The sequence below is a fragment of the Arvicola amphibius genome, chromosome 6 (assembly GCF_903992535.2).
Source record: "Arvicola amphibius chromosome 6, mArvAmp1.2, whole genome shotgun sequence".
NCBI lineage: Eukaryota > Metazoa > Chordata > Mammalia > Rodentia > Cricetidae > Arvicola > Arvicola amphibius.
The window spans coordinates 6,547,463-6,571,927 of record NC_052052.2 but is presented as its reverse complement, the minus strand read 5'-3'; the positions used below and the strand labels follow the sequence as shown (position 1 = coordinate 6,571,927).

The 24,465-nt window shown below is 45.6% G+C and overlaps 1 protein-coding gene across 1 annotated transcript in view; it reads right to left on the bottom strand.

Moving 5' to 3' along the window:
* Slc25a33 (solute carrier family 25 member 33) overlaps positions 1 to 23,790 on the bottom strand; it is a 28,991-nt gene extending 5,201 nt beyond the window's left edge. The window contains exons 1-5 of the mRNA XM_038332894.2: positions 23,542 to 23,790; positions 10,700 to 10,879; positions 4,550 to 4,627; positions 2,733 to 2,833; positions 864 to 930 (exon numbers count right to left, since the gene is read on the bottom strand). Coding sequence (XP_038188822.1) covers positions 864 to 930; positions 2,733 to 2,833; positions 4,550 to 4,627; positions 10,700 to 10,879; positions 23,542 to 23,597 — 482 coding nt within the window. The 5' untranslated portion in view covers positions 23,598 to 23,790. The remainder of the gene's footprint in view (positions 1 to 863; positions 931 to 2,732; positions 2,834 to 4,549; positions 4,628 to 10,699; positions 10,880 to 23,541) is intronic.
* Between the last annotated feature and the right edge of the window lie 675 nt (positions 23,791 to 24,465).

Sequence of the window (24,465 nt, the reverse complement as noted above, 5' to 3'; positions counted from 1 at the left end):
AGTTAAAAAAGCAGCGGTCAGTGTCCTGGATGCCCTGGAAATCACAGGAGTTCTGGCCTGCTGGGACGTCAGATTTTTGTATAAAAAAAGCATTATTAGTATATCACATTTTTTTGTTTTGTTTTGAGACAAGGTTTCTCTGTGTAGACTTGGCTGTCCTGGAACTCACTCTGTAGCCCAGGGTGGCCTTGAACTCACAGAGTTCCTGAGTGCTAGGATCAAAGGCGTGCGCCACCACACCCATCATATCACAGATTTTTAAATATTGATGACTTTATTTCAGTTGGTTTCCATTTCTTTAAAAACCTCTGTTCTAGCCAAGGGTAGTGGTTTAACCTGTAAGCCTAACCCTGGGGAGGCTCAAGGCAGCAAGACTGAAAATTTGAAGCCTCTTGACCTACATAACATGACTGTCTCATCAGAAAACAACGCTCGGTATTTCTGTAGGCTTCACCAGAACGCTAAAGGAACACAGCATAGAATACATTAAGAACTCCAGGTTAGGTTCAGGGTAGACAGCTAGCCCATCTGGGGCTACAGTTAAAGTGCTCTCTCTTGTGTCGTTGGCTAGACAGCCAGACCTCTGTAGCACACCTTCTGACATGGGGTCCACAGAGAACCCCAGAGAGAATACCCATGGAAGCTGGACCATGGAGAGGACCTTTGTCCATCCTCCTTTGTTCTCTGTGCCCTTCTCTCCCCACAATACCACCAGTATAGATCTCAGAAGACATTTCTACATACACATACAGAGAATCCAGAGGGGACAGCTAAGGACCTCTGCTTTTAATCCACACTTGGCAATGGGAGAAGGAAACAAACCACACCAGAACTCTCAGATAAGGAAGGAACTATGAACTTACTTCCGTTCTAGCTGCATCCTCGTTTTAACCATCCAAATAGGATTCATTAAGGTATTTGTGACAAAAGCTGGAGGGAAAAAACAGTTGTCACTGATACAGTCAGTGCGCACTGGAGCTGCCTTTACCATACAGTACTCAGAAGTCAAGCTGCATCCATCCATCTATCCATCCATCTATCCATCCATCCATCCATCTATCTATCTATCTACGTATCTATCTACCTACCTACCTATCTATCCATCCACCCAACCATCTATGTAGCTATCATCCATCCATCCATCCATCCATCCATCCATCCACCTATCTATCTATCTATCTATCTATCTATCTATCTATCTATCTATCATCCATCTGTCAATCATCTATCCATCTATTCACCTATCTATCCACCTATTTATCTATCATTATCTATCCATCCACCTATCTACCTACCTATCATTATCTATCAATCATCTATCTACCTATCTATCATCCATCCATCCATCCATCCATCTATCCATCTTCCCAGCAGTGCTATAGCTGTTGGTACTGTCATACATAGCCTTTTCCAGCCTCTAGGTGGTGCTGCTAGCATTTGGTTCATTTGAATCCTAAGGCAAAAACTACCTAAAATTTCAATTCAGAAATAATTTGTTTTTAAACATGCTGATCTCTATGTTTATCTAACACTGAATACAAGTGTTAAGTCTTCAGTTACCTGAATTCAAACTTGGAAACTTAAGGAAACAAAAATTTTAAAAGTGATCGACCCCCAGGAATCATTACTTTGGTTATGCCCAGCTCTCTCTCCTGCACCCTGTGCCACAGTCCTGAGGAAGCAGGTTGGTTAGACACTAGCAGGGCAGTACTTGGAAAGGCTGCCTCGAGGTGTGCTAGCTTTAACCAAGGTCTTCTGGGGTAATGCTACACATGCTATAAAGCTGATTAACGGGGCCAGGGTCATGGGCAGTTCACCATGGATCAACCTATTTTGGAAAGATGCACCCCTTCTCAGGACTCAGCACTGAGGGGAATCTGTTCTTGTGTGAAGTAGTTTAACATTACTTTTTGCTCCGGCTAAAAATCATAATCTGGGTTAGTAATCCTATTAAGAGTAACAAAGGTAAATAAAATGGGTGTGGCGATTTCTTTCTGTCAGCAGAAAGCAGGAATTCTAAAATGCTAATATAAATTCTCTAAGAATACCTTTAGATTTAAATGGACAGAGGTCTCCTACCAATTTAGGAGCCTGTTTCCTTACAAGCATTCCCTGAGGGAACGTCATGCCCTGAGCTCTGCAGTCAGCAACAAGGACTTCCTTAAGAGAACAGCCTGCAGAGGTAGGCGGATCTCTGTGAGTTCGAGGGCAGCCTGGTCTACAAGAACTAGTTCCAGGACAGGCTCCAAAGTTACAGAGAAACCCTCTCTCAAAAAAACCCAAACCTCCCCCCACCCCCCCAAAAAAGAACAGCCTGTCTGGAAGCAGTGCCACATAGCACACAAAGCAAACAACCCCAATCCTCGCTGTACGGGGCAGATGCACCCCAGATATCCAGGGGTCAGACAGAAGGCAGCTCCCACTCCACATTAGAACCCAGTAGGGAAAGCAGGAAGACGTGAAAAACACATTGACATCCTTTAAGAGAAGCACAGCTCACCAGTGCAGGGAAGCATGTGCGTCTGCAGGGAATAAGAAGCTTGAGTGGTCAGAGCAAACAAAACCTGTTTACAAACTGCTAACAGCCTCGCTCTACCAACAACAATAGAAAGCTTTTGGGAAATGATTTTTAGGTGCACAAGAGGCAGGGAGTTAACTTCTAATTCCTGGAAAGAAAAAAGAAAGCAAGACTTGGGATGCGAGTCTTCATCTCACTCGCAAGGTTAACATACCTGCAGAGCCAGCTGAGAAAATGTGCACAGTATTGCTATTAGGCACGAAAATGCCATTAAATTGTTCTTTGGCTTTGGAGTAACATGCAAAGTACACGGCCCTGTTGGGACAAAGAGAGACTGCTGAGGAAATCATCGAGGCACTTTAAAGTCTCTGCATCCCTCTGCAACATCTACAACACACAGGATTACAACATCTACAGCAGAGCAGCGTAAGGGGCCCGAGGCTGGACTCACCCAAGCTTACCACCTACCTGGGATGTGACAAAAGTGTCCAAGACCACAGAGTAAAATGAGATTTGGGTAACACACATAAAAGTCCTTCTGCATTCTTTATTCTGGACAATGTCAATCATTTGAGTAGAAATGTATGCTGCCATTTTTAAAAGTCTAGCTTTCTCAGATGGGAACTTGCTCTCCTTGTCCTCCCTAAGGTATGAATACACTTGGGAGCTCTGCAGCAGGAGCAGGCTTCATCCCTGCCATGCAGAAGAGAGGTGCTTCTCGTTGTTGCTGCTGAATGCTCAGCTTAGGATCCTGGCTACTGCTCAACAGGCTCCCAGGAGGCAACTGGTTTAGACTAAGCTCTGGCACCAGATCCCATCAGACAGGACGAAAGATGGGGGTGGGGAGTAATCATTTGTGTTCAAGTTTCCAGTTCCTGTTACCAACTCAAGCTACCCAGCCCTTTGTGTAAAGTAGGGTTAGAGAAAATAGCAGATCCCACAAAGGGACAAGTTCCAGTCAGCATGAACAGGTTCCCTCTGCTTTGGTCCTTCTAAGAGAGGAACCTGATGTGAACCAGTTCGTTACTTTTCTACTGTTCGCTCTGTTCTTCCCTTGTAACTCAGAAATGTATAACTTTTTGATCCTTGCTTTTGCTTTTCACAGCCTTGTTCTGTGAAAACAAACAAATACACAAGTCTTATTTAATGGAATAAAGTACTTCCAGATTCCAGAATAGAAAAGGCAACTAAAACCTGTACACTATAGCATTAGGACTTTGGCCTGGGACACACACTGCAATGTGTCCTTTACACACACAGTTCCCTTCTCTATTAGCACTGCCCAATAACTTTCTGTGATTCAGAGACACTAGCTGTGCATGGATAACGAGCCCTTGAAAGGTGGCCAGCGTTTTCATTAATTAAAAAGGTGAATGGAGCCAGCAGCTTAATGCACTGGGATAGTGCAGTTCTGCAAAGGCTTTAAAAAGAAGTAAAGAACCAACAATGTAATGTTATAGAAAACAAAGTCTAGGAGCCTTTATAATTCCTTCAGACTACTGTTCCTGAGCCCCCTGGACATCTGGCTGAGAAGGCATATTCTGACATAGATTTGCGTGTGCCGTAACACTGGGCATTTCTACATCCAGGGACAAACCACATACTGCACTAGGGTAAGAAATCTCACGTAGAGAAATCTGAGTGCTGATGGCAGATTTATTTCCCCATTTAAAAAAACCAACCAACCAACCAACCTATGGTAATCACTGTTTCTCCATGTCCGACAAGTTTAGGCAATTTTTTGTTTGTTTTTGTTTTTCTAAACAGGGTTTCTTTGTGTAGCCCTGGCTGTCCTGGGCTCACTCTGTAGATCAGTCCAGTCTCGAAATCAGAGATCCGCCTACCTCTGCCTCTTGAGTGCTGGGATTAAATGAATGCACCACCACCAGCTGGCTATGTTTAGGCAATTTTAACACAGGGGGAGGGAGATAGAAGGGGGAAGCAGTCATTCAATGGCATCACCCTTGGGCAAGAAGAGATTCAGTACTGCACGCTGATCTTGGGGAGCTTGTGCAACAGCCAAGTGCTTACCTTGATGGTGCAACTCCAACCAAATTTGGACCCAAGCCTCTAAAAAGTGACTTTGGTCCCTCCTTTTCCAGGATCGACCTGAACAATAAGAAAAGACATAGCTTTAACATCTCCGAGACACTTTAGATGGGGTGCTTGGTTAAGTGCAACCTAGGGCACATGAAGTCCGAGTTTGAACCTCAGCCATAAAAAGGGCGTGGTAGCCCAAACCTCTAGCCACAGCCCTTAGAAGGTGGGAGCAGGAAGATCAGAAGTTCAGAGTCATCCTTGGCTACAAAGAGTCTGAGGCCAGCCTGGGCTATACAAGACTGTCTCAAAACAAAACAAGACCTTTGAGCAAGGCCTATCTTGGTAGTAAGAGAAAACCTTCATGTCACCTCCTTGAAGGAACATTTAGAAGTCCCTAGACTCTTACTTCCCTCTGCTACAATGTAAAACCAGAAGGCTGCAGTATCAGACAGGGATGCTACAAAGAGTACACCCAAAAGAAAGACTGCCTGAGGAAATCTCTGGTCCTGTTTCTCAGTTCCGCTCACTTCAGTCTGCAATCTTACTTCCTCAGGAGGCTGAGGCAAGGTCTGTCTAGACCACAGTGAATTCAGGGCAGTGAGCCCCTGTCACAAAATAAATAAAGTACAAAAATGGGGGAGGTATGAGGATGCAAGCCAGTGGCAGAGAGGGCACTTACCTTACATACAGGAGACTATTTGGGTCTCAGTTCTGTCTCCTTGCACCCGGCCCTACTATTATCAGTGATTTTATTATCATTTCTAGAGGCAGTCTCACTGTGTAGCCCAGGCTGGTTTCAAACTTGCCAGCCTCATTTCTTTTTTAAACTTACTTTGTGTGTGTTGGTGTATGTGTGTGTGTGTGTGTGTGTGTGTGAGAGAGAGAGAGAGAGAGAGAGAGAGAGAGAGAGAGAGAGAGAGAGAGAGGCCAAAAAATGGTATTGAATCCCATTAAGCTCAAGTGATAGGCAGTTGTGAGTTGCCCAGAACGGGCCATGATGTTACATCTTTAGGAGAGCAGCAAGTGCTCTCAACCACTGAGCAGCCTCTCCAGCCTCGGGAAGAAATTCTTGAACTTGAAGACTACACTGTGGTTTTGAGGACACTTTGCTCATAGTAGATAAACAGCAGAGAACTACGGCACAGGGTAAACGCATGAGGCACACTCTCAGATGGCTCGGAAGGGTGCGCATGAGCAGTGAGAAGGCCGAGGCAGTAAAATGCTAGCAGTGTGTGAGTTTATAGGAAGGTATAAGTCATTTGTGCCATTCAAGTAACTTTTCTACTATCAAATTATTTCAAAATAAAAGGTTATCTTTAAAAACCTCAGTAAATCTTAATACAGGTCATAAAAACTGAGACCAAAATTCTAGCACATAAAGTTTATAAAAGTCAAGGGTTAGAGGAAACACTTCTTGGGCTCCTATCAACACAATGCTTCAAAATAAAATTCATGGTCACGAAGGCCAAAAGTAAACCACCTGGCTGTTGACAGAGACACAATTCAATGTTTTCAATGAAAACCCTTTACTTTTCTTATTTTCCTGAGAGAGGACTGTTTCCAAAGGCCAAGCTCTTGGTCAGGACATGTCTGCAGAAGTGCCTTGAGGTGACCTGCTCCTGACGACACCGCGAGACTGAAGATTCAAATGCTCTTCATTCGACAGTCACTTAGTGTAGATTGCAACTGTGGTCTGCAGTAATGAGTACCGTGCGGCCCAGAGGCTACTTAAGAAGGTTAAGGGGACCTCTGGTTCTAGGAGGCTAGGAGTCCTCATCCATAATGCAGCAGGGAGTGCGCGTCCTTAAGTGACTCCCGCCTTTTAAGAGCTGAAGAAAGACAGTCTCCATAGTTACGCATTGAACAGTGGCAACAAGTCCAATCTGTTACATAAGCTGAACTTCTGCCCTGCCTGGGTGTTTATAAGCTCTTCTGGGACAATCGGGTTCCCACTACACAGCACATGTCAGCTCTGAAAGACCAAGGCAGAGTCCAGGCTCGCGCTCTCACCTGCACGCCACCTTTCATATTGGAAACACAAGTAAAAGCCATCAGCCTTGTTCGGAGCCCTCTCTCCCCAGGTTAGACCTGCACGTATAGGAGAGGCAAGAATCTCACCAAATATCCACCACAGCAAGGCAGCTTTGGAAAGACATGGACCAGCTGATACAGACATTAATTTTCAGAATGAAATAAGGGGTGAAGAGATGGCTTGTGGGGGTCACGATCACTCGTTGGTCTCCAGCAGCTGTGTCAATCTGTCACTCCAGCTTCAGGAGAGCTGACCCCATGTCTGGCTGCCTACACTGTGTATATGCCCACATACAGGCATACTCATTTAAGCATTTTAAAAAATAATTATTAAAACCTTTTTAAAGACCTTTAAGAAAAATCAAATAAGGTACTTCAGTAACTCAAATCTTTACTTTAAAAAAGTACTTTTTTGGCCAGGTGGTGGTGGTGCACGCCTTTAACCCTAGTATTTGGGAGACAGAGGCAGGCGGATCTCTGTGAGTTTGAGACCAGCTTGATCTACAGAGCGAGTTCCAGGACAGGCTCCAAAGCTACACAGAAAAACCCTGTCTTGAAAAACTGGGGGGGGGGGGGGGGAAGTACTTTTAAAAAAAGGAGACACCTGACAAAGCATTATTTTAAAAAATTACGTGTTGTATGTTGTATACGTGTATCCATGTGGAGGTCAGAGGTCACGTCAGGCTTCTTCCTCCTTCATTCTCCATCCTTTCTTTTCTTTTTTCTGAGATAGGGTCTCACTGTGTAGCTCTGGCTGGCCTGGAACTCATAGAGATGTCCCCCCTCTGCCTTCTGAGTGTCGGGATTAAACTGGAACCATATTAAGCCGCCTTTCTCACTAAACCTGGAGCTCACTAACTGTGCAAAACTAGCTACCTAGTGAGTTCCAGGACAACGTTGGTGTCCTCCCGCCCATGCTAGGATTACAGGCACACATACATCACCAGTACTATTTTTTCATTAAATTAAAAAAAATTTGCATGTGTGTATGTACATCTGCATGTGTTCCAATGTATATACGAGTGCTACTGCGCCCCTTAGAGCTAGCTGCGGCCATGAGCTGCCAGGGGAGCATGCTGGGAACCGAGCTCAGGTCCTGGAGAGCAGGAAGCACTCTTAGCCACTCTGCCATCTCTTCCCGCTTTGGAAGTGGTGTTGAAACCCAAACTCAGGTCCTCACGCTTGTATAGCAGGTACTTTATTAGGCACTGAGCCATTTCCCCAGGCCCCTCCCACAAAACATTTTTTTAAATGTGTGTGTATAAGCTAAGTGCAGTCCTTTAATCATAGTATGTGGAAGGCAGAGGCAGACGGACCTCTGCTGAGATCAGCCGTGTTTACAGAGCAAGTGCCAGGACAGGCTCCAAAGCCACACAGAGAAACCCTGTCTTGAAAACAAACAAACAAACAAACAAATTTTGTGTGTGTGTGTGTGTGTGTGTGTGATGTGTAAACTGGGTATCTCCTACCATATGGGGTCTGGGGATCAAACTGAGGATGCCAGGCCTGGCAGGTGTCTTACCCGCTGAACCACCATGGCACCCATCCCCCATTTTTTGAAATAACTTCCTCCATTCTTCAGCAGCATATATATTTTTCCTAATAAGTTAGCCTAAGGCATGTGATTCATATTTTAAAGACTTGTACACACACAATTTGCTGTGACTTTTATAATGGTGGTCACAGGAAAGGCAGGGCAAGTAAGAAGCAGCTGAGTTTTGAATGAATGGCCACGTTAGTCATCTGTGCTTTGACAGCCACAGTGTTTCCTAGAATTCAGACCAGAACCCAGGATGGGTCTTGTAGTGCACAGAAAAGGTCTGGGGCTTGTCCTTGCTTATTGTCTCTCTCACAAAGAGCCCTTCTGGTCGAGCATCACCCCTGGGCTTGGCTGCAGAGGCTGAGTGGGAAGCAGCCCTCTTTATTGACCACACCACCCAGGGCAGTACACTGTTTGATGTTTTGGGATCTGAACAGCCACAAGAACATCCACGTGGCATGAGGGGATGCTTCTTCAGGTGGGAATCAAGACTCACCATCCAAAGAAACTCTGCTGCAAACCTTCCCTTAAGAAGCACAAGAAACTGCCCACTAGAAACAGCAGCACACGTGTGTCACCATGGTGGGAGGCTAGGAAGCCCTTTCCATGCCCAGTTTCATGGAATCACTTGGTTGGTTCTGAATGCTTCTCTAGCCGCACACAATATTCTAAGGAGCCTGAGGACATAATAGAAACAAATACTCCGCCTCCCGGGCTGGAGTGAGGTAAGCAGACAAGGGAACATGTAAATAAGCAGCCACGCGGCTGGAGGACGAGGCAGGTGCTGTGTATAAGGGAGAGCACAATGGCGTGGGGAAGCTCAGTCAAAGAACAAGGTCAGTGCCGGATATTCCTGCAAAGGTGCCAAACCACAGAGATAATGTCCAGAACAAGGAACTGGTGCTAACAAGTGTTCTTGTGCTTTTATTATTTATTTATTTTTGAGATAGGGTCTCACTGTGTAGCCCTGGATGTCCTGGAACTCTCTATGTAGGACAGGCTGGTTTCAAACTCAGAGACCCATCTGCCTCTACCTCCTGAGTGTTGAGATGGGTGTGCACCACAATGCCCGTTCCTGTGCCTTTAAAGGAACAAGGAGGCTGGAGGGGAACAGTACAGTCAAAGGACTGTTGAGTGAAGAGCCTGCAGGGTGGCTGGGAGTAGAGGACTCTGGCTGCTCTGTTGAGCAGAGTGAGAAGGGGGGTAGTTAACTCTCAGGCTCTGTCAGCTAGGATGCTAACACTGCAACACAGAACAGCACTAGAGGAAGTCACGGATAGGAGCCAGGTTTCTATTATTTTGAAAGCAGAGCTGACAGGATTTATTATTGTGGGTTGAGAGGTCCCAGAACTATGACTGTGGGATAAAGTTGCTCCAACTCAGCAGAGCAGAGCTCTGGTCTGCTTCCATTTTGCTTGGGATGGGTAGAAAACAATTATGCTAACAACAGAGGAGCAGGGGATGAGTGTGAGAAACCCCATCACTCATGATGATTGAATGAGGGACAGGTGTCACTAGGTGAGTCCTGGGATCCTGCTGTGGCAGAAAGAGACAGGTGGTATAGCAGCAGCCACAGCTAAGGAAGCAGAGGCAGCAACCAGTGAAGGGGCCAAGGTCCTGCTCCTGGCATCTTTCGGCCAGCACTAGGGCCACCTCCACATAAGAACTGGAAGAGGCCACAGCCCAGCTGTGATCTGGGCTCTTCTGTTTTGTTTTTACCTTGTTCTTATCTGCTCTAAACTGTTCTAGAAAGAAAGGAGCTCCACACTACACGTGACTCTGGGTAGCCACAGCTGCTAATCTGCAGGTCTTCCTCTCTAAACTGAGAGCAATGAAGTCCAGGTACTCATCCTTTAAGGCCATTGTGAAAGATCAATGGAATTTGTTCAGAACCTGAAAGCTACTAAATGAATCCTAAAAATGTACACCACAGGCTGAGGAAACGCAGCGTGGGTGAGCAAGACAACTGCACAGAACCTTTCTAGCATGGGCAGTATCACCTCACAGCTTAGCCCTGCAGATAGCTCCCGCTTTGGGGTAATGGTTTCTCATGTAGAGTACACGTCAACTGGTCACAAGTTACACGGCAAGTCTGTATGAAGTTCATTCTGAATACTGATCACCTGCTTCCATCTCACTGTGCCAAGACACTCTGAAAGGTGTCACCTGATGCCAAACAAGAAGTATTCTCTCGGCCACTGAGGACCATAGATCCTGTTTATCCTCACCGAGATCTATGCTGCCTCCACATCCCCTGGTTCTTGCCTCTGGCCTTTCTGTGCCTATGGATAACCATCTGCTTTTGGGATTTTACTCCCTTCCTCAATGTTAAAACTGAAAGAATCATCCTCTTAGGCAGCCTGATAGATGGCTCAGTGGGTAAGGATATTTGTCACCAAGTCTAACCTGAGTTTCATCCCTAGAGCTCTGTCCTCCACCTGTGAGCTTTGGCATACCATCCCATTCTTTACAAAATAAATAAGAAGTGGAATTCTTCTGTCTGGACCCAAACTGTATAATGTGATTGTGCAAAGGACAGGAGAGGGCTTTGCGGAGAGGACTGTACTCACTTCAGAACCTGGAAGAGCCCAGGTGTCATAGACGTTGGTCTCACCATTCCAGCTCCACTAATGGTCCCCAGATGAACTTGAGGATAATACACCGTCCGAAGAGCTAGTCGGGAAGACTGCAACCTCGTCTTAATGACTTCGAGTGGACAAGTGAAAATAGCACCAACTGTGCCCCCGCACCTGCAGGATGGAAGGCACAGAAGGGTCAGGAGGGCAACACGAGTCTGCAGAAAATGCGGTTGCTATTTAGCTTTTTCCTCTTCAAAACAAAGTGCCTGCATTCATTTAATACAATTTACAAGGGAGTTAAAAACATTAGCTGAAGCCAGATGGTGGTGGCACACGCCTTTAATCCCAGCATTTGGGAGGCAGGGGCAGGCAGATCTCTGTGAGCTCAAGGCCAGCCTGGTCTACAGAATAAGTTCCCAGACAGCCAGGGCTACACAGAGAAACCCTTTCTCAAAAAGTTAAAAAAAAAAAAAAATAGCTGACGTTCCGGAACTAAAGAGAATCACTTGACAGTGATCCGTGCATGTAGATGCCACCTGACCACTCGCAACAGTCTGATGTCATCCCTCCGTATCTCCACACAGTGTTCAACCAACTTTCACCGCTGGATGTTCATCCAGTCTCACCACGAGACTCACCATGAACAGTCTAAATACAGATCTCTGCACAGTCAAGCCAAATACTCAGACCGCGCTACTAGTTTGAAAACCTATGTTCATTACAAGACAGACTTTCTAACATGGACACTACTGAACACTACAGCACACTTTCAACCAGTGAACGCCTGTCTCCTCCACTCATACAAATGATGGGCACACACTGTTTCCTAGTTACCGTCTCTCTGGGTCATTCCTCTAAACTTCAGTTCTGTCCTTCACAGCATGCTGATAGCAAGAAATTTCTTGAATTACTTTTAAACTTTTTTTTATACAAGAATTGAACCCAGGCACATGCCAGGCTAAATGCTCTACCACTGAGCTACAATCTCAAACCTTTTTTTTTTATTTCAAGACAAAGTCTCCCTAAATTGCCCAGTTTGCAATTCTCCTGCCTCAGTTCCCTGAGAAGCTGGATCACAGGTGTCATCAGCACACACAGCTTAGACACCTTTCTACAAGACAGCAGCTCACTTCTTTACCCTAACTACCCATTTTCATCTTCTCTTACATAACGCTGTCTACAAAACCATGCTGGACAGGCCAGCTATAACAAATGTCATGGACCATCAGAAGTTACCACCCATACATCCAGGGATTTTCCTCCTCGGAAAACATGGCCCTACAGCAGTGTAAGCCCAAGCTGGGACCTGACTCACCTTTGCATCTGTGGCATCAGGACCAAGCAATTTCACAAGGGCGATTGTTTAGCCGAGGATTATCCAGTTGAGAATTCATGGAGAAAGTCTTTTTATTATTATATCATTAAGTATTATTATTACAATTATTGGGACATGTGTGGAGAGGTAAGGGAAAAGCTTGCAGGGGTGGGTTCTCTTCTTCCATGTGGGTCTGGGGATTGAACTCAGGTCATCACCTTGGCAGCAGGTGCCCACACCCACTAAGCCATCTTGCCAGCCAGAGGGTAGATTTTAAGTTGTAAATATTTGGGGAAGCCGGGCGGTGGTGGCACACGCCTTTAATCCCAGCACTCGGGAGGCGAGGCAGGCGGATCTCTGTGAGTTCGAGACCAGCCTGGTCTACAAGAGCTAGTTCCAGGACAGGCTCCAAAGCCACAGAGAAACCCTGTCTCGAAAAACCAAAAAAAAAAAAAAAAAAAATATTTGGGGAAGCGCTAACTCTGCCTCTTACTCGCCATCCTCTTGCCCTAGACTGAGAACTCCTGGCAGGTTAGCATTTGCAGAATCTTACACTAGCCTCTCTATAGCAGTAACCCGGCACTTATTACATACCCCAACGTGAATAAGGCAAAATCTCCAGGTAGGACTTAAATTAGGGCTGGCAAGCTGGCTCAGCAGTGGGCAAAAGTGATTCAGACAACCATGGTGACTTGAATTTGTTTTTTTAAAATATTTATTTATTTATTACATATACAATATTCTGTCTGTGTGTATGCCTTCTGGCCAGAAGAGGGCACCAGACCTCATTAGAGATGGTTGTGAGCCACCATGTGGTTGCTGGGAATTGAACTCAGGACCTTTGGAAGAGCAGGCCATGCTCTTAACCTTCAAGCCATCTCTCCAGCCCTTGAGTTTGTTTTTTTTAAAGCTGGTTGGAGTGGTTTGAATTTGCCACTCCAGCCCCAGCCCCTTATAGTGAAGTGGGGGTAGACAGAGGAGAATCAGCCAGAAGCTCACAGACAAAGGGCAGTGGAAGAACTAATGAGGCAACCCCAGTCTCAAACACAAAGTGGAAGGGACTGAAAGATGGCTAAGAGGTTAGGAGTGCTTGCTGCTTTTCCAGAGGACCTGAGTTCAGTTCCCAGCATGCAAAGCAGCTTATAAGATCCTTAACTCCAGTCCCAGGGTTTTCAGTGCCTTCTTCTGGCTTCCATGGGCACTAGGCACACAAACAATGCCCTTACATCCATGCAGGCAAACACATAAAATAAAAATAAATAAATCTTTAAACTAGTGAAGGAGAGAATCCACTCTTGAGAGGTTGCCCTCCAACCCAGCAGACACACAGCTGCACTGGTGGACCTGCACTCCTCCACTGCACAGCACAAGGGCTCATGCTCACAGAGGAAGCCACATCCTGCTTACTCAGCACTGGACTACTAGTTAAAAGGCTGTTTCGCTGAATGTTGTAGACCACATGGGTAATCCTAGCACTCTAAGAGACTGGGGTAGGGGCTGAGATTGAGGCTAGCCTACACTACATAGCAAGACCCCGTCTAAGAAAGAGAAAGAAAAGCAAGAAGGAAGGAAGCAAAAAATATTGTTTTGTGACAAGCATTTAATCCTCCAACAAACGTCTTATGAGGTCAGAACATATGCACCCCAATTTACCATAAGTATCCTGAATGTTGTGAAACAGAAATGTATATAGGTGTGTGTGGGGGAATAGTTATATCTGGCTATTCAGGTAAACCTGCTTTAAAACTGTGGTCACTGCCGGGCAGTGGTGGCACACACCTTTAATCCCAGCACTCAGGAGGCAGAGGCAGGCGGATCTTTGTGAGTACAAGACCAGCCTGGTCTACAGAGAGTTCCAAGACAGCCAGGGTAAAAAAGAGAAACCCTGTTTTGAAAAAATAAAAACAAATAAACAACAACAACAAAAAATCGTGATCATAGCATAGAAAAAAAGGGGCATTATCTACTATCAGAAAAAGGCGAAGGAATGATAGGAGGGAAGAAAGGGAAGGGGCGGGGCGGGGCAGGGCTTGCTTGGTGTATACTTGTAAACCAGCATTTGCAAGACTAAAGAGGAAGATTACCATGAGTTCCTCACCAATTAGGGCTACAAAGCAAGATTTTTGTCTCAAAGGACACAGGAAACAGACCGAAGAAGCACTGGAGGGAAACACAACACTGTTACTATCACAAGCAAGTGAGTACTCACTGGGCAAGCCCCTGTTGCTACAATGCTGTCAACTACAGGCCCAAGCCCATCACTCACAAAGGCATTTAAGGTCCTGTGATAGAGCTCAAAGGGAGAAAAGACAGAAAGAATTAGATACCTTTGAGATTTGTTTTATTTTTATTGATATAAGTAAATGAACAAATGTCTGGCTGTATCTGGGAGGATTAACTAAGGGGTGGAGACCTGCCCTCAGTGTGGCCATCACAGACTAGGACTACGTGGAATAAAAGGGGAAAACAAGAGCGCCCACTAGCAGGGCTCTCTTTTTCTCTCTCTGCTTCCTGGCCAGCTTGAAGTTACGTTGTTCTGCCCAACATGATGGGGTGAAATCACCACCCCAAATAAACCCTCAGGCCTCTAAGTTGTTTCTGCTCGGTTATTTGTCACAGCAACAAAAAGCCCAGCACACTTGGCCTGGGAACTCTGTGGCAGCAACAAGCATTTTCTCTTTCTCCAGTCGACATATTCCTGGGCACAAAGCTATCAAGGTCCATGAGAGTCTCTTTCTTCTGTCTTCAGAGGCCAACACAACTGGCCCACGGTAGGAAGACACCCATGCCCTTCTCCAGCCTCTTCTTGTAGGAAACATATGGAACCAGCTAAGAGTCCTCAATCTACAGTCCAGACCTACTAGGGGCTGGGGATAAAGCAGGGACAATAACAGAAGACATCCCCCACCCCCAGCACTCTGCAGGGCCAATGATTCTTCTTCACACTGATGGGGTAAACCAGGCCTCTGGTTCACGTGAGCATCTTTGGCCAATGTTCAGACATCAGAGTTATACGACGATGGTTTTAGCAGAGGTGGAAAATCAATTATCTGGCAAGATAGGATCATTTAGATCCCTGATCTAAGTCAGTGGTTCTTGATCTTCCTAACACTGTAACCCTTTAATACAATTCCTCATGTTGTGGTGACCCCAAACATAAAATGATATTGTTGCTACTTTACAACTATAATTTTGCTGTTATGAATCATAATGTGAAGCTCTGATATGTGATATGTGATATGCGGCCCCATGGAAGGGTCATGCGACCCCTCTCCAGGGGGTTGCAACTCACAGGTTGAGAACTGCTGTCCTAAGGCGTACATATTCTGAGATACCTAAATAGCTACTGGTGTAAAGTAGAGGCTGGAGAGATGGCTTGTTGGCTAAGAGCTCATACCTCTCTCCCAGAGAACCTAACCTTAGTCCCCAGCACCCACACCCAGCAGCTCACAACTGCTCTAACTACAGCTCTAGGGGATCTGACACCCTTTTCAAGTCTCCACAGGCATCCACACATCTCTCTTTGTCTTTCTATCTGTCTGTGGACCTGTGTCTCTCCCCCCCCCCAAACGATTTTTAAAAGGAATGTACAGAGAGAAAATGTTATTTTACTTACAATCTTTACAACGTGATTTATATTTTATACATATATCTTATGTGTCTAGAATTAAGGGGGTAATAAAACTACACATGGCACAGGCGGGGGAGATGGCCCACTATGTAAAATGTTTGCCTCACCAGTAACCCTAGGATGGGGAAGCAGAGACAGGTGGACCTACACAGTTCACTGGCCAGACAACGTAGTCAAACTGATAAGCTTCAGCTTCTATGAGAGTCTGCATTTTCTGGGGAGGAGAGAGGTTTTGAAGATTCTTTTTTTGGGGGGGGGGTTCAGAGACAGGGTTCCCCTGTGAAACAACCTTAGCTCTCCTAGAACTCACTTTGTAGACTAGGCTGGCCTCGATCTTACAGAGATCTACCTGCCTCTGCCTCTCAAGTGCTAGGATTAGAGGTGTGCGTCACCACTGCCCGGTAGGACTCTTACACACACACACACACACACACACACACACGCGCGCGCGCGCGCGCGCGCGCGCGCGCGCACATAAGCACACATGAACTACATATGGAGAGATGAAAGAACATTTTAATCTTAGGGCCATGCGATCAAAATCTGAGACCACTATTCTAGCCTTGGTTCCTAGCCCAAGCAATTCTGCCTCTGCCCCCGGTGACATCTGGCAACGTATGAAGACATTTTTGGTTGTTGAAGTGATGTTATTATTAGCAAGCCAGTATGCTGCTGAACATCCTAAAATGCATAGGACAAAACAATCACACTACCCAAGCTGCAAAACTGCATTCCAGACCAATAAAACGGACAACCCATCTTGGAGGCAGCTGGCATTGCTGGGAGCCTCCCAGCATAGGGTACCCCTCTGTCCTAACTAGATTTGTTTCTTAAGCCATACAGTATGAATGGATCAAGACCATTTCTAGTTTAAACTCTGACTCACGTAAGACCATTAACATGATACCATCTACTCGGCCACAGTCTGTTCAGAGAGGAGCATGTGATTTAGGCCCAGATACTCAGCATGAATTCTCTTGGTGCAATGACTGGTTTAGAGATGGGTGTATCTCCAAGTTGGTCCCATAAAGAAACTCAAGACCTGCCCACTGGTGAGAGAGAGAGAGGAACCGCATGCAGGTGAGGGGACCAAGCATGCATCACTGGGAGGCAGAGCAGTCAGGGCTCCACAGTGGCTGGTGCAGTTTCTGCAAGCCCTCTCCCGAGCTTGTTCCTCTCTGGAACTCAGGTGTACGGCCCAGGAGTTAACCAGTGTAGAGTGGGTTTCCTATTGCTCACAGCTACAAGCCCTAAACTTACACTTCATGTTTGGAGAAAGCTCATAGGTAGGACGTCACTACTGCAGACAGCGTTCAAAGGGCAGTCAGCACTCCTGTGGAGGAGGTGGCATTTCCAATGGCTATAAGGAAACTTCCTGGATATTAATTTAATTTCTCTCCCAGGTAAGTTTGCACTGGTTACTATAATGCCAAAGTCCAATAAAATTCTCTGGAATGTTCCACTCAGAGCAAACATGGAAGGGTTTGAGAAGAGCAAAAGAGCGGCCCTGTTCTATCATTTCGAGTCCTTCCCACCACCTGTCCCCTTTCACATCAGGACCAGCTCTGGGCATTTCTCTACTTTTTCTCCTCCTCCCTCTCAGAGTTGAAGTAGCATTTGTCACACAAAGGCACATTTAACCTTTATCTTTTTATATCCACATGGCCCTTGCTTATTTCCCACACCCCTCTCCTCCAGTGCGGGCAGAACAACTACAAAATGGACACTGAAGTTTTCAGCTATTTTTATGAGGTTACAAGTTGCATAAAAATTTTAAATGATGTACATAAATTAACTTTCACCTCAGAATTTCAAATAATCAGAAAGAAATTAAACTAGTTTTCAGTAAAATATTCTGTTTCCTGAGTAAATACCTACTCACCTTAGGCACTAACATCAAGGCCAATGTGCTTTTTACAAAAAAAAAAAGTTTTACCTTTAAAATATTACATTCAGTGTGTGTGTGTGTGTGTGTGTGTGTGTGTGTGTGTGACAGTGCTCATGTGGCCATCAGTTAGATTTCTCCTTCCACCATATGGGTCCCAGACACTGAACACAGGCTGTCAGGTTTAGTGTCAGGTGCCTTCACCAGCACAGCCATTTCGGTGGCCCACAGACTTTTATTACATTTATTTCTTCAATGCGGGGTGGGTGGGTGTGTTGGCGCGCATGTGTGGATGCCAGCACACAACTCACAGTTTTCTCCTTCTGCCACGTGTGTCTCCGGGATTGAACTCCAGCTGCCAAGCTTGGCAGGAAGCCCTTTGCCCACTGAGCCATCTCTCAGGTCCTAATGGGCTATTTATTATAAAAATCACTACCAACTAGTGGTAAACTGATTTCCATGGTCATGGACTATACACAGGTACAAAATGGGCTCTACCAACAAACAATACCAACAGGAACTCTGCAAGCCTTCTAATCCTTGGCAATTCAATAATTTTTCCTCTTTTCTGCTACTTGAAATACATTAGTTGCTTTTCATAAACTATCATTCTGGAAAGTTTATGTGAATATCAGACATAAAACTTATGAGATGTCAATTCTGTAAGTTGCATATTATTTCATTAAAGCAAAACCAATTTTGGATGCCACTGATTCTCCTTTAGGATATACATCCTCTATTCCATCTCATTTGGAAAAAAAAATTATTTAAATAGCTCCCCTAAGCTTGGAGAGATGGCTCAGTACTTGCTTTTTCTTGCAGAGGACACAGGCTCAGTTCCCAGCACTGACACAGTAGATATAGTATCCTCCTGTGGCCTCAGAGGGCACCAGGCATGCACATGATACACATACATACAGGCAGGCAAAACACTCATACACATAAAATAAAATAAATAAATCTTAAGGGGAAAAAAAGCATCCCAAATGAAGACAAATCATATCTTTCACAAATAAAGAACTCTAAATTAACATTACCTTGTACCAATATAGCTTCAGCAAATATTAATGAGTAACTCAGCAATAAAGTACTGTTTCTCTCTATTTAGGACAATTCAGACCACATCAATCTACATCTGAGTTAAGTCAGTCAATTCTTTAATACTGACTGGCAGTTGTAACCTGCCTGGCACCCACACTTGGAATGGTCTAGTAAAGGAAGTTTATGGTACTTACGAGAAACTTCCATCTTAGCGAGGCAGTGGTGGCACACATATTAAGCCCAGCATTCGGGAGGCAGAGGCAGACGGATCTCTGTGAGTTTGAAGCCAGTGTGGTCTACAGAGTGAGTTCAAGGACAGCCAAAGCAACACAGAGAAACCCTGTCTCGAAAAACAAACAAACAAAAAGAAGCTTCCATCTTATTGGGGATTTTGCATCAAAAACAAACAAGCAAAAAACCCCAAACCCATTCATATCTACAACTATAGTAGATAAATTAGTCAATTTATATTCATAATAGTATATATAGTTTGATAAAAAGTATTAGTCATTAGTTTGTTTTTGTTTTTGTTTTTCGAGACAGGTTTTCTCTGTAGCTTTTGGAGCCTGTCCTGGAACTAAGCTCTTGCAGACCAGGCTGGTTGGTCTCAAACTCACAGAGATCCGCCTGCCTCTGCCTCCTGAGTGCTGGGATTAAAGGCGTGCGCCACCACCGCCCGGCTTAGTCATTATATTTGTTTAATCAAAATTCCTGTAAGAATGTGTTATTGTTTGTTTGGTTTATATAGCTTGGCAGCTCCAGCTGAGGACTTGTGTACGCTAGCAATGCTTCACACTGAGTTACAGCCTTGGACCTCAGGAAAAATTTGAATGGTCTATACACTGCATCCCTAGATAGTGGAACAGTCATTCCTGTAATGCTTCAACATAATCAAGATTAAGTTGGCAAAGTGCCAGAGTATACCTGTCAGCCATGGCCAATGATCTGTTGGAAGACAGTAAATTCTGAAACTATCTATGGGCTATCAGATCTACCATATTCCCATTAATATTTCCTTTGGAGCATGTTGGGGATTAAATAAAAAAACCTGGGGTCATAGTTATACTAAACATACAATCTACCAATAAAGTATCTCCGACTCCTATTTAAAAATATTTCAAAGGTCATGTAACTGTTTATTATTACAAAATGCATACACACACACACACACAAAATCACACCATAAAAAAATAAGATTGAGCCGGGCGGTGGTGGCGCACGCCTTTAATCCCAGCACGCGGGAGGCAGAGGCAGGCGGATCTCTGTGAGTTCGAGGCCAACCTGGGCTACAAGAGCTAGTTCCGGGACAGTCTCCAAAAGCTACAGAAGAAACCCTGTCTCGAAAAAACCAAAAAAACAAAAAAATAAGATTGAAAGCATCTAATTCAGATTGTCAATCTAAATCTACAGCTTAATCCAGCTGTACCTTGCAGATCTAATACCACCCCCACAGTAGCATGGCAGGCAAAGGATGTCACTAACACTAAGACGACACAAGCCCCCCAGACCCTTGAAGGCAAATCAGGTCTTCCAAGGAAGGGCTACTTGAGAGCACTCTGGCCATTTTCTTGATGGAGTGGTATAGGTCACAGAAAGAAAACAGTAGACTGTATTCGTTCGAGTAACGCCTGAGTACTACTCTCTTGCTTTGACAGCACTGAGGGACGGAAGCGACCTAGAGGGTCTTTTAACACCAAGAATGAAGCTCAGTCATGCACAAGCAACACACACTAAAAGGCAAACTGAAAATGCTGAGACCAAATGTCATAAAAATGTTTTAGTTTGGGGCTGGAGAGATGGCTCTTCCAGAGGACCCAGGTTGAATGACCAGCACCCACATGGCAGCTCACAACAATCTGTAACCTCACTAGAGGATCAGATGCCTTCTTCTAGTCTGATTGGCATAGGGCATACATGTGATACACAGACATACATGTAGACAAAATACCCATACACATATAATCTAAAAATGTTGACTCAGCAGCTGTATCTTCACTAATTTAGTCAAAGGAAATAGATCTTGTCCACAGGTAAGGATGTGATTTATAATGGATGTGAAGGAACAAAAAGCGGGGATTAGAAAGACGTCGTCAGTGTAAGAAGGAGCTCACTGTATATTAAGCCAACATCTTCACTGATCCCCACTCACAGGCCTTAGAAACAGAACTTGCACTGAATATTAAAACAGACACTAACAATAAACTGTACTCAAAATGCACTACCACGATCATTCAATATATCACCAAGAAAGCAAAGTGGAGAACTGGGGTAACACGGCTCATGCCTTGTAATCCTAGTGTTTGGAAGACTGAGGCAGGATTGCGGGGAGTTTGAGGCTAACCTGGACTACACAGTGAGTTCTAGACCTGTCCACACAAAATAAACCAACATAAAGAACACAATCCTATACAGAAGTGAGTATGAAACCCACTGGGAACCTATGCCAAAGTGCATTTCTAGATGTTGGGTCTGTGGTGGTCTTTCTTCCTGCTTTCTTCTCAAAGGTCAATGTGCTATTCTGAAAACCTGACTATTGCATGTTAATTCAGGACTACTTTCTCCTTTGGCAATAACCGTTGGGAATAATATAGAAACTTGGCTCTTCAAGAAAAATTATAGATCACAAACTGTTTTGATGCAACTTTTATGTTTCCAGGACCTAAAATTAATTTTCACTGGTTATATTAAATTAATAAGCCTGTCATAGCAAGTTAAAAATCTCTGGAAATCACCAGGACCTGGTGGCACGAATCTTTAATTCCAGTGTTTGTGTGGCAGAAGTAGAGACAGAGAATCTCTGTGAATTCTAGATCTTGTCTCAAAAACAAACAGTTTGTACTATTATTAATCTGGGATAGTATTAAATCTGTCTGAGAATATAGCTATCAATGACTAGCCAATAAACAAGAGTAACAACAGATTTTAAAAGCAAGACCCCTGACTTTTCACAGGCATTGAACTTAGCTCCCTGGAAAGAGGCCAGCTTAGCAACAGAGGAAAATGTTCCGAGGACCCCTGGGTTGACAACTTTTAGCTACAGCCTGTGCCCTATTCATTATATTCAACTCCTTTCATGCTCTACCTTAAAAGGGACAGAAGTATTTTAGGCTAAAATCCAATTAGCAGCTCTGCAAACATTCTTTTGAAGGTTCATTTCTTATCTGCAAACACAGAGATCTCAAACTGCTAATGAAGCAACTAGAGCTTATTAAACACCCGGCTTCAGGCACAGCCCTAATCAACTCCCTACACCTAAATGAGTCCTGGAAGCTGCACTGCCACTGCAGTATTCTCTGTCAGAAAGGAAAAGGCTGGAAGCCAGAGGGCACTGTGAAGTGTTTACAGGGAGATTCATCCAGACAAGGACATCAACTATAGTGGGCCACAATACAGGTCACTCTGGAACTCCTCCAGTTAAGAGCATGAACACAATGTTAAGAGACCACCTCAGTAAAAATAGCATGTAAAAAAAAAAAACTCACTCATCATAAACTCGTTTTTAAAAAATTCTCTTACTCGGGAGGCAGAGGCAGGTGGATCTCTGTGAGTTCGAGGCCAGCCTGGTCTACAAGAGCTAGTTCCAGGACAGGCTCTAAAAAAGCTGCAGAGAAACCCTGTCTCGAAAAACCAAAAAAAAAAAAAAATAATAAATAAATAAATAAATAAATCTCTTGGCTTTAAAAATATGCCTAAAGGGTTTTTATATTCCCAGGCTTGACAAATTTATATGAAGTGGTCTACTTTAAGGGAGCCTTCTGGGTGTCACTCTCAAAAGTAGGATCAGTGCAGACTTGGATGGAAGGAATGACAGGGTGACAGAAATAAACTGAGTAAGAACTCCTTCCTGTCGAAGCACAACCATCAAAGCTATCTGGAGAAAACAACTGCTGGCCATAGTAAAAGTACAAAGGCACCAGAAACGATGGGAGCATCGTGGTTATTTTCTGGGTAATTATTCAGCCATCACTTGTTTAGTATAAGGAACTGTTTAGGTAATACACAGTCCAGACCACAGCTAAAGTGCTCAAGACGAAAACACAGGATGAACCCTGAAGGTTATGTAAAGCACCCTATACTTAAAACTGGGCTAGGCCAAGGAGCTCAACACCCCAGGGCTGGGGAACTGGGAACGTAACTTCATAGAGAGTTTGCCTAGCATGCACATAGTCCTGGATTTCATACTTAGCACCACATAAAATCCAGGCTCACTGGGCCACACCAGTAACCCCAACATCTTTCTTGTGGAGGAGGCAGGAGGATCATCCTCAGCTACAAGGCATGAGAACGTTTCTCCAAAAAATCCTCCCCAAACACCAGCACCAAAAGGCTCCCATGCCAGTAGCAGCTATGACAAAAGGAAAAAAAATGAATATTAAAAAAATTAACTTTTTTTTTCTTTTGGAGGGGGGAATTCAACTCCTATTCATATCCACATACCATAATGTGTCCCTATATCGAAAAGCATTGAATGTGCTTAAAGACCGATTAGCACTGACAAACCTTCCGAGGTCCCCATTTTCCCTCCCACGTGGTGCAGGCCAGTATCCGTTCCCCCGCACTCCGCAGGCCACGGCTGCCTTGCGACACCTGCTCGCAGCCCTCTGACCCAGCGCAGTACCTCCTGCGCTCCCCAGGCTCTCCAGCGTCCGCACCTCCGAAGCGGTGAGTGACTGCAGCGTAGCCAGCGACAAGCAGGGGGCTGGAGCCACAGGGGCTAGACGCGATCGTTCCTGGTGACAGTCACACCAGCCAGGAATTGTTTAAAGGAGACTACGGCGAGAGGCGGTCGGCGAGTGGGGGATGGGAGCGCGGACGCGCCGGGTGGCGACCGCGACCGTGGGGACACCGAAGCGCCAACCCCTCCCGGGCCGCCCGCCCTCGCTTCATCCCGGTCCGCGGCGGGTGGGGGAAACGAGGCAACGCCGGCGCGGAGGAGAACACGGCTCGGGCCCTAAGCTCACCCGCCGGCGAAGAGATGAAGCAGCGTGTTCTCCTTCTGCTGAGCACCCGTCGCCATGGCCGCGCCGGCTCCGCGGCCCGCCGCAGCCCGCCGCAGCCGCTCGAGGGACGCCGCGAGGTCTCGGGCTCCGCTGGCCTCGCTGCCCTCCCTCAGGCAGCCGCCGACGCTCCCATGCGCGAACTCGCGCGCGGGAGGCCCAGGAGCCCGGCTCCCTCCGCGGCGTGGCGCCCGGCCAGTAAGCGGCCTCGGCGGCGCTTCCCAGCCGCTAGCCAGAGCCCGGCGCGCGGCCGTCACGTGGCGGAGGCTGGGTCGTGACGTCACGGGGCGGGACGCGGCGCGGCGGGGGTGTGGGCCCTCATCCCGTGTGCCTATTGGACGACAGGTGGATGTGGGGCGTGGCAATCGTGCAGACGCGGGGCGGGGTCGGTCCCGGGAGGTTGGCCTGGCCAGGCTTGCGAGTGGATGGCGTGAAAACCTGCCCTGGCGGCTTGGTCATTGTAACCAGACCCCATGCTCCCGGTCTCGCCTTAAAAAAAAAAAAAAAAAAAAAAAAAAAGAAAGAAAGAAAGAAAGAAAAGAAAAAGAGAAAAAGGAGGGAGGGGAAGGAGAGAGGGAGAGAAGGGAGAGAGGAAAGAAAAGAAGGGGGAGAGAGAGAGAAAAAAGAAAAGAAAAAGAAAGAAGTTTATGTGTGTGTGATTTGTCTTGAGATAGTCTTACTGTGCAGCCCTGAATAGCCTGGAATTTGCATGTAGACCAGGCTAGCCTCAAACTCACGTTTGATCTGCCTACCTCTGCCTCCTGATTACAGGAATTAAAAAATGTGTGCCACCAGGCCTGGCATATGTGTTTTATTGTTGTTGTTTTAAGACATGGTCTCACTATGAAGCCCTGGTTAACCTGGAACTTTCTATGTAGACCAAGTGAC